Consider the following 12,925-nt stretch of genomic DNA (forward strand, 5'->3'; position numbering starts at 1 on the left):
ATCGATTATCAGATGAAATTCTAAATGAGAATGTTCATCTATAATAAAAACAAATAAAGTTAGGAAAATTAATTATTTTAATATAAAAAAATTAAATAAAATAGTTGCTTTGATAATACAATAGTAATATTTTGAATTTAATATAAAGATTTAGATACTGTAAGTATCTGTTCTATGGAATAGAATTTAAAGAAAAGAAATTATAAATTAAAAAAAAATTTTAATATCTGCATAAGCAAATTTTTTTTTCGCTATATACTATTTTTCTAACTAAACATACAAGGTGGAAATAATAAAAATCGTTCAAATTAGTGGTATATTTATTGCATATAAGTGATACAATTTTTTTATTCGCACGAAAGTTAATATGCCATTTGACTCATTGCCAATCGTAGTTGCGTTCTTGTTTTAGAGATTAATATGTATAGCAATTTTGTGTACACACGAATAAAATAGATGATTTTTTGTATGGATGTTTTGAGAAAAGCATTATTTTATTTTTTAAGCTTACGTTTTTACGTTGTGGCAAGCTATTTTCACATATTTTATTCGAATATTTCATTAAAAAAATGAGTCAGCATTATTATTCAATAAAATAATAAAAATAATAAATTACTGACTCACATAATAAAATATAGTTATTTTAGAGACAAAATCACGATTGCCATTGACGAAGTTAAACATGATGTTGTTGACATTAACTAAATCGGTAAAGATTGTATTTGTTGCACTGCTAAAGTTAATTAGTACTGATACTAATAATACAATATTTTGAATTATATGCAACAATTTTGACAAATAATAGTTTGAAAACCAATATCGTACTTTTCATTTCATTTTTGTTAACAATTTTACATCAATAATGAGATTTGCAGTTTACAAAAAAATAGGCCTTCACTAACAAAATACATTTTAATTGATTTCAATGATCATCAACTTCTGTATCATAAAATATATTAAACTTGTAATATAATAAGCAGATACTAACATTTTTAATATATTTACGGCTTTCTTTTACGACCCAAGCAACTTTTTTTAAAAAATATAATCAGAAGCTTGAGTCAGTCGTTCTACATGTTTACAGTGATCATCAATTCTATTTAGGTACTCGATTTTTGTAGATATCATAAGCCTTTTGTAAAAAATAAATTTATTCTTTATCTCATCTATTTTATAATTTATTTATTTTCAAGTAATTTATAACTGTGTATATTATCTATGAAAAATATAAATTAGATTTTTTCAAATTTTAAAATAAAATTTACATATCGCTGTGTTTTCTAAAAATATAAAATTTTCATCGTTGCAAAATATTCTGTCTTTTTTTTTGTTTATATTGTAAGGTTCAATTGCTTGGTCAATAAAATCTAATAAACACATGCGAGTTTCACTTGGTGCTTATCATAAAGTCACTGTCATTTAAAAACTTCGACAGAAATTAACATAAATTACATATACAATTCATCCAAATTCCCATAAAATAAAAACAAAATTAGTAAATAATATAGAGAATAATTAGTTATTTTCACTGCAAGTGGCCGTATTCGGAGTTTTACATATAGAGCACACTCGGTGGGGTAAATGAGTAATAAACGACGCATCTACACGCAGATTATAATATATTAATTATAATAAATAAAATTTTGGTTTTCCAAGTCTTTTATTAAGAACACTGTCAATGCTATTGAAACGGCTGGCACAAACATGTGCTGTCAAAACCATGCCTTTGTCGGGTCAAAGTAAAACTACTATTCATTTAGCTAACCTACACCCCATGTGATGAGTGAAAGTTTTACTAAAGGGTGAGTCATCCTCCAGTGTAATCAATCCCGTCTCCTGCCTCCTCTTATATAATAGCACTACTACACTAGGAGGAGCTGTTCACGCGTATGGGACCCATATACCGACCGAATGTACTCTGTATGTAAACATCCGAATACGGTCGTCTGCAGTGAAAAATACAATATCAATGGTATAATTTTAAAAATGAAATTCAAGGCATAACTATCTTTGTGAACTTTCAAAATAACGTTTTCGTCAACATTTATGTTGACAGCTACTTGTTATATCATATAGCAGTGTCTAATAATTAAAAATAATAGAACACGTAACTCATTAGTTACGTACAATTATCATCTTATATTAAATGAGTACACAGTTGGATATATTTATATAATGCAAAACATATTGTGTCTTTTTAATAGGAACAATAATATATTTAATTGCTTGTAAATCATAAATCATTGATTTTTCACTGTCAATGTCCAACTGTGTATCACAGAATTATCAAAGCGTTTGCATAAAACCACGCATCTTAGAAATGTCTCCTTTCACAGCAGATAAATTGTTGTAAAAATATAAATAAATCTCTCCCGAATAGTTGGAAATGCACATGATTACGTATATTCGTTCCTCGATCGAAATTATTAAAATTCAGAATCAACCAACACTGCCATGGCAGCGACACGTCAACGTAAATAGAAAAGAAAGATTAAAAATCAAAAGCTGAACCCTGTTTCAGAGGGGGTCAAAACGCTTCAGAACATATTAGTGGTTTTGACATCCCTTTTGAGGGCCGAGCGCAACAGAGCATTGCGCATCGAGTTAACTAGTTTCTCGAGTTCTTCGACCTTCATCTTCAGTATCCGGTTGTCTTTTTCCAGTTCGACTGATCGCCTGGCCATTTCCATTTCCTTGGCTTTCTTGTTCATGCGCGATTTTCGCGATGCCTCATTGTTTTTTTCACGCACCTCTCTGTAACCCTCATCTTCCTCATCGTCATCCTCACTTTCATCGAGTGTACGCTTTCTACCTCGACTACTTCCGCTGAAACTGCTCGTACTCGAAATTGTTCGTGATCTCCGAGGTCGCATTGATCGCCTTTCCACTGGTGTAGGTGGGCTGTCAGGTTTCTCGATTTTAATGATGTTGCGTAGTTGTCGGTACGAGTGTCGCGTTGGCGCCGTGACCTCGGATGACGTAGATGAATGTGGAGAGTGCTTAGGACTTTCATGTGGCAGAGGTGAATCCACAGTTTGAAGTCGAGCTTTGAGCGCATCGCTGGGTGTGTTGGGTGCAGAAATAGCTATCGGTTCGTACGTTCGCGGTGATACTACTATATGAGCGGGCAAGTTGGTCGATGGCATGCTTATGATGTCAGTCACTCTCGATGAATTCGTTGATATGCTGTCGTTCGGCGATGGAATGTCTTCCTAAAATTTAAGCATAAAACTTTGATTAATCGCTGATTTAAGTATCTAGGTGAAATTCACGTTCAGACATGTCGAGTAGGAAGCGAAGATAAGACCATAGCAACGTTGATTAACAATTACATCAATGAATATTGTTATCATTTTACGCGCAAGTATTCTACAGTATAGATAAGCAGAAGCACGGCCGTACTGAAGTTATCATGGCGAGATTGCGAAAACTGATAAGGTGCGGTAAAAGACGACAACATATTTTTCCAATTGAATTCTATCATTGGCTATTTTAATATCGTGAGCAATATTTAATGACTCATTGAAGTACTTACATCGATGAGATAAGATAGCAAATCAAAGTTACTGGGCGCATCAGTCTCTATCGACTGGAAGACGTCCGGTTTCATTTTAAGCTCATCAGATGTAGCTTTCGGCTGATATATCGGTGCAGTTGTAATGGTTGCAGTGGTAGAGTTACCGCTGGGTATCGCAATGATACCAAGATCAGTGAGCTCTTGCCAAACGTTATTACTCGCGTTTGTCTCCGGCTTGATGTCTTTTGAATTCATCCAAGTGTTAATGGCTCTGCTTTTGCTATTTGTGTTAATAGTGTTGTTGAAATACATATTTTGCTGTTGATGATGATGGTGTTGCTGATGATCAACTAATGTATAAGCATGGTCATGCTGTGGCGGTAAGTCGACTCCGTCGCTCGTGCCGCCAAGATTGTTGTTGTGATTATTATTTGTCTTCATTAGATCCCTTGTCGCCCCGTCATCAACAATCAAGACGTCGCTATTGCCCTCATTTTTTGTATCTGTAAAATGAATTTCAACATTGGTTATGACTCTCGACTAACGGAGGCAAATGTGAGTGGCTGAAAATTAAAAAATTTAATATTCACGTTCAATAAAAATTTGTTCGCTCTTGAAACATGAATGTGTCACACCGAAATTAGCTGTTTACTTGAAACAACTCTTGCTAAGATTGAGAGATGTGCGTATGCGTATGCCTGTCCTCGAGCTCTTTAAGATTACAAGTTTTAGTTTCGAATTTAGCTCAAGAGAAGCTATAGGATGAGCGAATATATTCAATCACCAACATTTCCTAAAAGTACAATTTGGGCACATTCGTACTGCTCCAACTTTGATGCATTATTTACACTCTTTTACCCTACATAAATTTATGTAATATTTTTGTTTACGTAACGTAATTTCAACCTATCTTCCAAGATTTTTATTTATATTTTTTGGGAATTTAAAGATTCTAATGTTGTTTGAGAAAGCTCTATATAGTTTTTCAAAATAGTTGTTTCAAATTAAAACAAGTTTAGACGATTCTGCATTATCATCGTTAAAATTTGACAAAAAGAATAATTTATTATTTATCAATATAATTAACGACAATTATCTATCAAATAATTGCAATTACGCTTTCTATGGACTGAAATAATTTAGGAATATTAATGAACTAATAAAGTTACGTAAAACCAAGATTGAAACAAATTAACCGCAATAAAGACAACATTTTTGTCAATTTACCTGCAAAGAAAGATGAAATTTTATTGAAATCACACGTATACAATGACACGAGTGAAATACAAACCTGTGAGTTTAGAAGCCATGATCGATTCACCTACAGGAAAATCGCATCGGGCTTGAATGCCGGCTATGCACCAGCCACTTAGATCCTGGAAGTTCTCCTCCCAAGCGGACAATGGGGTTGTAGCGTTGACGTTCAATTGTTGCTGAGTTAAATGCGTTGTTTGCTGCTGCTCTTGAGGTTGATTTGTAACGGGATTGACAATAGCGTAACTCGCTGGCTCGCGAGGGAATGACCATGGTTCGCGCATCAATTCGAGTTCCATCGTCGGACTCAACAAGGGAATCGTCTCCACTTTCACCGGGGCGAAGAGGTCCGCCATGGGTAGATGCGTCTGCGATCTCACGCCACGAGAAGCAGATGACTGACGATGCTTTAACTTGCATGTTTCTAAACCCTGAGCAACAAAGTCGTCGTACATTGTTAGACCTTCGTAATACTGATTCATGTTAAGCTCGTAGCTTTACATTGTTGTTGTTTTATTGTATTTTATATTTTGGGTCTATTTTCATTTATAAATATATATGCAGAAAAGAAAGTGTTTTATAATAAAAAAATGTCACCAATATATTCAGCTTTGCAGCGTACTTTTCAAAAATCACGAATCCTACGTTTATATCAAAAGGTAGTTTTATCATTTCCATGCTTTCAAAAATTTTTGTACGTCAATTTTTTTAGTAGTTCACAATGTTTATCATGAAGCATTATAATTTTTTAAAATAATTTTCAATTTATTTTTCTATGAATATCTTTATGCCTTATAAATTGATAGAGGGTGATACGCCATATTTTAGTTTCTATACCTCGTATACAGTTGGTAGCATATTGATCTGCCTATAATGCACAAAAGTAAGAAAAAACCAAGTAATTAGTCTATACATTTTTTTTAGACCTTACATAAACTTAAGTTTATAGATTTATTGTAGAATGGAGATAGTATTCTTTCCTCTCTTAATTGCTTTTTTAGAAATATGATCACGACAAGCATAATGTTTACTTGAAAAATACATTTTCATCTAGTCATGTTTATTAAATCGTCACAGAAGCAAGGACATTTTTATTTAAAAATAATCAGGGGAGATCTTAAAGAAACAATGCTTACTTTGACTTCGACCCCGTGCTCAATGGAAATGTTGATGGCCGTTTGGCGCTCGTAGACGGGAGGGATTGTGGATACCTGTAACAGCATCAATTTCACTTTTATTAATTTCAACAGTTTCATCGAATTAGAGTATATTATAACAATTTATTTGAAAAAAAAGTTTTGAGAAATTCCTATACCGCGCTGAGCGACCTCTAAAGTTTTGATTAGTTTAACGCCAATTGTTTTTGAAAACGTTGCAACCCATCGAAAACAGTTACCTCGCGAAAGTCTTACATAAAACCGTCTATTTTTGATGTTGATTACTTCGTAAAACTTCAATATATGCCTCGCGCGTTAATTTACTCGGGACAAAAATAAGCCAAACGAATATACCTAATTTATTCATGACAGTATCTTTCATCAGGCACAGTCGCGAGTTGAATGCAATGCGCTCGACAATTTCAAGCTCTCTTTATTCCGTTAGCATAGGAGTGCGCGCGATAAAAGAAAAAAAAAGGATAGAAAAAACAAACGATTCGTAGAATTTTCGCCAGTGAGTCATTCAATATTTCATCTCTATACATATATTTATTCGCGAGCGCGGCGCGCCAGTCGCAAAAAAAGATAATGAAAGGCCACGTCGTCGCACAAATACAATATCAAACCTTAGCATCAGCCACTGTACTATACTATAGAGCGGCAGAGTGCAGGTTCGTACGTGTTTCGTTAAGAATTTATCGACCGACAATGCAGCGCGTGAGCAACGACGGCAGCCGGCTTTCGCTTTCGTCTAGCAGGAAGACTGACTGATGTTCCCCCTTCTTTGTGTCGCTGAATTCCTAGAAAAGGATCGTAAACGTCGTGCCCTACTTTCGCTGGACCCTGTTTTTAGTACTGCGACGCAGTGCTCCGTTTTCTCTATAGCGTGTGCATCGATTCATATGGTGTGTGCGTGTGTGAAAGAACTAGCGAGTTGAGAGAGGTGGAGCAAAAAGCAACAGCTCGTACATACATGAGCCGAGCAGAGACCTTGATACGGTCGCGTTGTGATCTTATCGCCGCCACAGCGGCGGTAATGTGTTTTTATCCGCTTCCCCTTTATCATCTGATAGGAATGCTACACGAGCCATAGCGATATCTGAATATAATTTTTACAAACATTTCATTGATAAACGAAGCAATTGAATTTTAGTTGAAGAGGTGTATCTTTATAATTAATTTTTTGATAAAGAAATAGCTACGATTTTTCAAAGTAAGCTTGCTGATTGGGAAAGGTATGAGGATCAATAACAAAATTCGAGGAAATCGTTTGCTATTTGCGATACATACGTCAAAGCCATATGTCTTATCTTACTCGACTCGTACGTACTTACTCTCGTGTGTAGTTTATATTGGTTATATAACGAACTGCGCGTTATTTTGAAAAAGGGCATTTTTTTTTTTATTTTTGCTTTTATGAAGTGTTAAATTATTTGTTATTTTTTAATCGGTTTATCCGTGACTACACATCAATGCAGCGAATTATTGATCTATATATTCATTCCCTTCATTAATAATTTACTGTTATATAAGACAAGGATAAAATGAATAAGGTTTTCTCGGAAAAATCAATAATTCATTCGAATTAAGGAGGAATTTTTTTTAATAACTAGTTGTAAAAAGAAAAAAGAAGGCCGTAAATATAATTCGAAAAAGTGACGACAGTATGAAGGGAAGATATAAAAACATTCTTCCCTCGAACGATCATGGGGAATCCCCCAATAACAGTATCGTGTACGGCGAAAGCGTTCATGTGTAGACATTTTCAACTTTGAAAGGCACACATACGAGTGCATTTACCTATACTAACAAGTAACTTGTAAGTGTAGAGTTCGGTCGAGCGCCGTGAGTCACGCGCTCACTCGGCTCCCAAAAAAAAAGAGATACAGTTTCGTGGAGAAGCGAAGAAGCTTTTCGAGTGCAGGCACGAACTTGCCCGTGAAACAGACTTAAATATATTCGCGTCAGAGCCAAGTCCATTGACCGTGTCTGCCGCCTCGTGCTCCGGAAATTCCACTGAGTTATCCTCTCTCTTTCTCCCACTCTCTCATCGTCTCATGCGTGTCTGTCGTGCTCAACGAGGAAAGTTTCATCATCTTCTGAAACCTGCCCTTCTCATCAGTAAAATTAACAAAATCGCTTGTAAAAACGTGTGAATATCACGTGAGATACGTATTGGGTCTGTCTCTTGGTCGGCAAGAAAAACAAAGTACCTCCCTCTATACTACGATGACGTCTTACTACTGCGGATATAATGCATCGACATTGTCGTGGCGCGCTCTCTACAAAACGATGATTAAGTAACCAACGTGTGGCGACGTCTCCTGATGCTATATATTACGTCAGACGAAGTTCGTTGTTTCGTTAGCAACCCATGTGTATCGTATCCGCCGTTTCGTGAGAGGGATGCGCATGGTCGAGCGCAGACTTCTGGAACCTTCACTAAAAAGATCACGGTCACGCGCCTCTCTGTAGCCTACTTTTTTAGTGTCCGTGCAGTTCCAAGAAAACGAACATAAGTTTCGCACGTACACTGCCTGGACATTAATTCGCGATTTGCGAAGTTCAAAATCCAAATTATTTTCGACGATTGAGCATCGATAACATCAAACGGGTTTTTGCTCGCAAGTGACGGAGGGAGGTGCACACAATTAATGTCCGGGCAGTGTATGCTGACTAGATACGATTAAGTTACGTAAAGTCATAGATATAGCTTTGCAACTACTATATGGATAATTAAGTGTAGCACTCACCGGCCGGGATGTTACGTAAACATTTCGGTGTCAATTAATTTCGTCGCGAGAATCTTCACGAGATTAAAAAATCAAAAATGGATATTTGCAATGATTAAGGAAAACTTACCCTCCCAAAAGCTTCGAACCACTCTACGAAGTCCACCGGTGTGGTAAAGTCACGCACGGCTGGTTCGAACAAGGGTACTGCTGGTCCTTGCTCGACAGCTGTCAATTGATGCACTTGTGCTGCTTTATTGTCTTTTGTTTTTACACTTCGCAAAACTTTCACGTATTGCAAAAATAAACAACGTGAAAGCTTGACGGCAAGTAGTATGCGAGCACAGACTGCAGTTTGCTTCTTTCACTGTGGTTATCAGTTCCTCGTGCGACGGTGCGCTGAGTACGAAAACACGTCTGCTTTAGATCGCTCGTCAGTAGTATCTGGCGCCAGAGATGTCTGGCACAAATAGCAGCTCTCCTCACGGCGAGGATCGAAGCAAGCCTCCACGGCACGCGCGTCACGAGCCCGCGGCACTGCTCTGCTCTCTCGCAATAGCCACCAATCCTCGTGGGCATGTCGTGATTCTCGACCAATCAGAGCCAAGCTTCGAAAGTTAGACGTCATCGTGCCTCATCAATTTTGCACTGCTATCGTGTACACGACCGTATGTGTATGTGTGGATGATCACGGCCTGGTGGGCGGTAAGAACAAACTTGTGTTTGTTTAACTGTGTGCATATAAGAGAAAGTTTATCGATTTATTGTGGACATAAACCACCGCGATGGAATTGCAGGGGTCCATTTTATCTTACGAGTTGATACATACATATATATGGGTAATTCTAGGCTATTTCGATTGACTTGTAACCCTTAGATTACGGATTTTTTTTTAATTTGGCACAATTGTTGTACACATAAAACTGAGATTTTTCCCAAATTTTGGAGACGATACATTAATTATATCAAAAGTTATTAACAATTAAAGAAAAATGATAAAAAATTTTCAAACAGCTATATTTTAAAAACTAATAAAGATATCGAAGTCGGATTTTTTTCAAAATACTTATAATGCCTTAAAATTTCGAAATAATTACAACAATAAACAATAAAAATTTTTTTTCGAAAGTTATTAACTTTTTGTTTAAACAATTGCTAATATCTCAAAAAGTATATTTTTTTTTGAAAAATTCTTGCTCCTACGTATTCCTGAGGATTTTTGCTATCGAAATCAATCATAAAATTCAAGGGCCCGACATATCGGAAAGCGTAGCCCTAATCAAAAGAAGACGCCTCGGCGTAAGGCTGCGGTAGCGCTCCAGCGGACTCACGGTCGAAAGGTACTTTAGCTTTAATCTAAAAAACTAATAAAGATACCGAATCGGAGTGTTCCCAAATTACTTATAATACCTTGAACTTTCGAAATAATTACAACAATAAACAATAAAAATTTTTTTTCGAAAGTTATTAACTTTTTGTTTAAACAATTGCTAATATCTCAAAAAGTATATTTTTTTTTTGAAAAATTCTTGCTCCTACGTATTCCTGAGGATTTTTGCTATCGAAATCAATCATAAAATTCAAGGGCCCGACATATCGGAAAGCGTAGCCCTAATCAAAAGAAGATGCCTCAGTGTACGTCGCAACGACAGCAGGACGTCTTCGTGGTCTTACGCTGAGGCGTCTTCTTTTGATTAGGGCTACGCTTTCCGATATGTCGGGCCCTTGAATTTTATGATTGATTTCGATAGCAAAAATCCTCAGGAATACGTAGGAGCAAGAATTTTTCAAAAAAAAAATATACTTTTTGAGATATTAGCAATTGTTTAAACAAAAAGTTAATAACTTTCGAAAAAAAATTTTTATTGTTTATTGTTGTAATTATTTCGAAATTTTAAGGCATTATAAGTATTTTGAAAAAAATCCGACTTCGATATCTTTATTAGTTTTTAAAATATAGCTGTTTGAAAATTTTTTATCATTTTTCTTTAATTGTTAATAACTTTTGATATAATTAATGTATCGTCTCCAAAATTTGGAAAAAATCTCAGTTTTATGTGTACAACAATTGTGCCAAATTAAAAAAAAATCCGTAACCTAAGGGTTACAAGTCAATCGAAATAGCCTAGAATTACCCATATTTATATACGAGCAATAGTATTATATTTCCACAAGTATACTCAATTTCTAACTTTGGTATATTTATTTGAAAGGAATAATCCAGTGACCAATGATTGTCCTTAAGGAAAATCATTAGAGGTCATTCTGTAAAAAGTATAGAAATCATTTTCGACTTAAAAGTCATTACGTAAGCTCTATAAATTTTACATCGTTTTCTGAATACTTAGTAGGCGGAAAATTACGCTAAGAATTGGTGATTTTATAGTTATTCCATATAAAATTTTTTTTTTTAAAGAATGCACGAAGTGATTAAAATTTATGATTAGATCGACTTAACAACTCTATTGTCAATTCGAATTGCAGAAATTACTCATGCAATATAATTGCTAGTTTATTACAATTTCCATCGATTGCGGGTAGGTGCAATTACTTTCTATTTTTAGTTTTAGCAAATGATTTTGCTTTTACTATATTAAGATGTATAAAATATATTCATATTCTGAATTTTATTTTTAAGTAGTAACATACCTAATAGTCAGACGACATAAATTTTGAATTACTACATATGGATTTTTTGTGTAAAAGCTTTTTATATTTTTTGATGATTTTAATCATGAATCAAAAATAATAATCGACTGTACACGTTTTCTAAGGACGTACAATTGTAAAAATTCCATACAACAATTTTTATATGATATAATTGATATGATTTTTATAAATGATGTGTAGAAATTATAGTAAGACTTTAGCAATAAATAGAGTTTAGTTTAAAAATAAATATCACTAGTTTGCGGGTATCGATTATATAATAATTTAATCCTCACGTGCTTTAAGAATTTTATTCAATATTCTGTTTATGAGTAGCGCGTGAATGAACTAATCAGATGATTATTTCATATTGCTTCAAATGATGAAATTGCAAAAGTATAAAAATACAGAAATGATAATCTTTTCGTGTATCGCTATTGATAAAGTTAGATACTGTAAGTACAGTAAGTAATTATATAAGAACAAAAATCGTCGTAGCTCTCGTGTCTTATATGTAGTCCTAGATGGTGATTAGAACATTCGATATTTGTCATTCGGTTATTTTATTAACGCCAATCTACAGCATCTGTAGCAATGTCAAATTTTTTCACCGCATAACAAGAAATGTAGTACAGGATAAATGAAGGAACAATTCCGGGAATATAGTAGAAATATTTTTTTTATTAAAAACAATATTCGTCGAAGCATTTTTACAGTGTCGATGGAGAACAAGCTCTCCTCTTTTAAACAATAAAATGTCTTATACAATGAAAATGCTTTGAGCTTTTTCCTACTGACTATAATGAAATATTTCTTGTATGCTTGTTTATAAATGTTAGTTGTCGAGAGATTTTTTGTTATATGTATACTTTATAAAACATTCTCTCTCGCATTTTGTTTTCTTGTATTTCGGTCAATGTGTAACGTAAATTATTGTACAAATAGTTACATATTTATAATAACAATATATATCTATATAAAATAAAAATCACTTAAGCCTAATTATCATTTCATTAATGTATAATAATTACAGTCAGCACACATTTGTCTTATATACTTTCGCACCGTTAATATATATAAAGAAGAACTATACTGGGAAGACTTTTCAGATGAAAATTTTTAAATAATATAAAGAAAAAAATCCTACAATGTATTAAAAAATGAAATATTCATTCTTAACTACGGAAATACATACACAATATGACTGATGGAAACTCAATAAAAAGTGAATAAACAAAAAAAAATGAAATCACCGTCGCAGAAAAAAAAACTCGAGTATTGTTAAAACGTAATAAACAATAAAATAATTGTATGTATAATAAAAAAATTCACCTATTCAATCAACTTCTCAAAATTAAATATACTGATCTACATGTAGGTCTAAGTTATATGCAACTCGCTCGATCATCTTTCATACCAATTGTAAAATCAGTCGTACTTGGTATTATCATATATAAAGTAAAAAATTAAAAAATCATTCCGTACTTAAAAATTAGGAAAAAAAATCAGAACGATCGTCCATTTTTCGAAGTGTTATTTCATTTTTTAGCTTTCAATAATATGATCGCGATGCTAATAATTGCGAACTGCGAGGAAAACGCGCCGAAGCGGCGATC

The 12,925-nt window shown here is 34.1% G+C and overlaps 1 protein-coding gene across 2 annotated transcripts; it reads right to left on the reverse strand.

Annotated features, from left to right (window-relative positions):
* Positions 1–1,165: 1,165 nt before the first annotated feature.
* Positions 1,166–9,164, reverse strand: LOC131662818 (probable serine/threonine-protein kinase ndrC). Of its 2 annotated transcripts, XM_058932766.1 has the most exons (5): positions 8,791–9,164; positions 5,908–5,982; positions 4,809–5,202; positions 3,536–4,020; positions 1,166–3,212 (listed from the first exon to the last, which is right to left on the reverse strand). In XM_058932766.1, exons 3-5 carry the CDS (start codon positions 5,125–5,127, stop codon positions 2,538–2,540), a joined length of 1,479 nt encoding a protein of 492 aa, XP_058788749.1. In that variant the 5' UTR covers positions 5,128–5,202; positions 5,908–5,982; positions 8,791–9,164; the 3' UTR covers positions 1,166–2,537. The 2 variants fall into 2 exon arrangements, with proteins under 2 accessions (XP_058788749.1, XP_058788748.1); XM_058932765.1 differs by lacking the exon at positions 8,791–9,164 and having other exon boundaries at positions 5,908–5,994.
* Positions 9,165–12,925: the final 3,761 nt, after the last annotated feature.

The sequence above is a fragment of the Phymastichus coffea genome, unplaced genomic scaffold (assembly GCF_024137745.1).
Source record: "Phymastichus coffea isolate CEN01 unplaced genomic scaffold, Cenicafe_Pcof_1.1 PCOF00028, whole genome shotgun sequence".
Taxonomy (NCBI): domain Eukaryota; kingdom Metazoa; phylum Arthropoda; class Insecta; order Hymenoptera; family Eulophidae; genus Phymastichus; species Phymastichus coffea.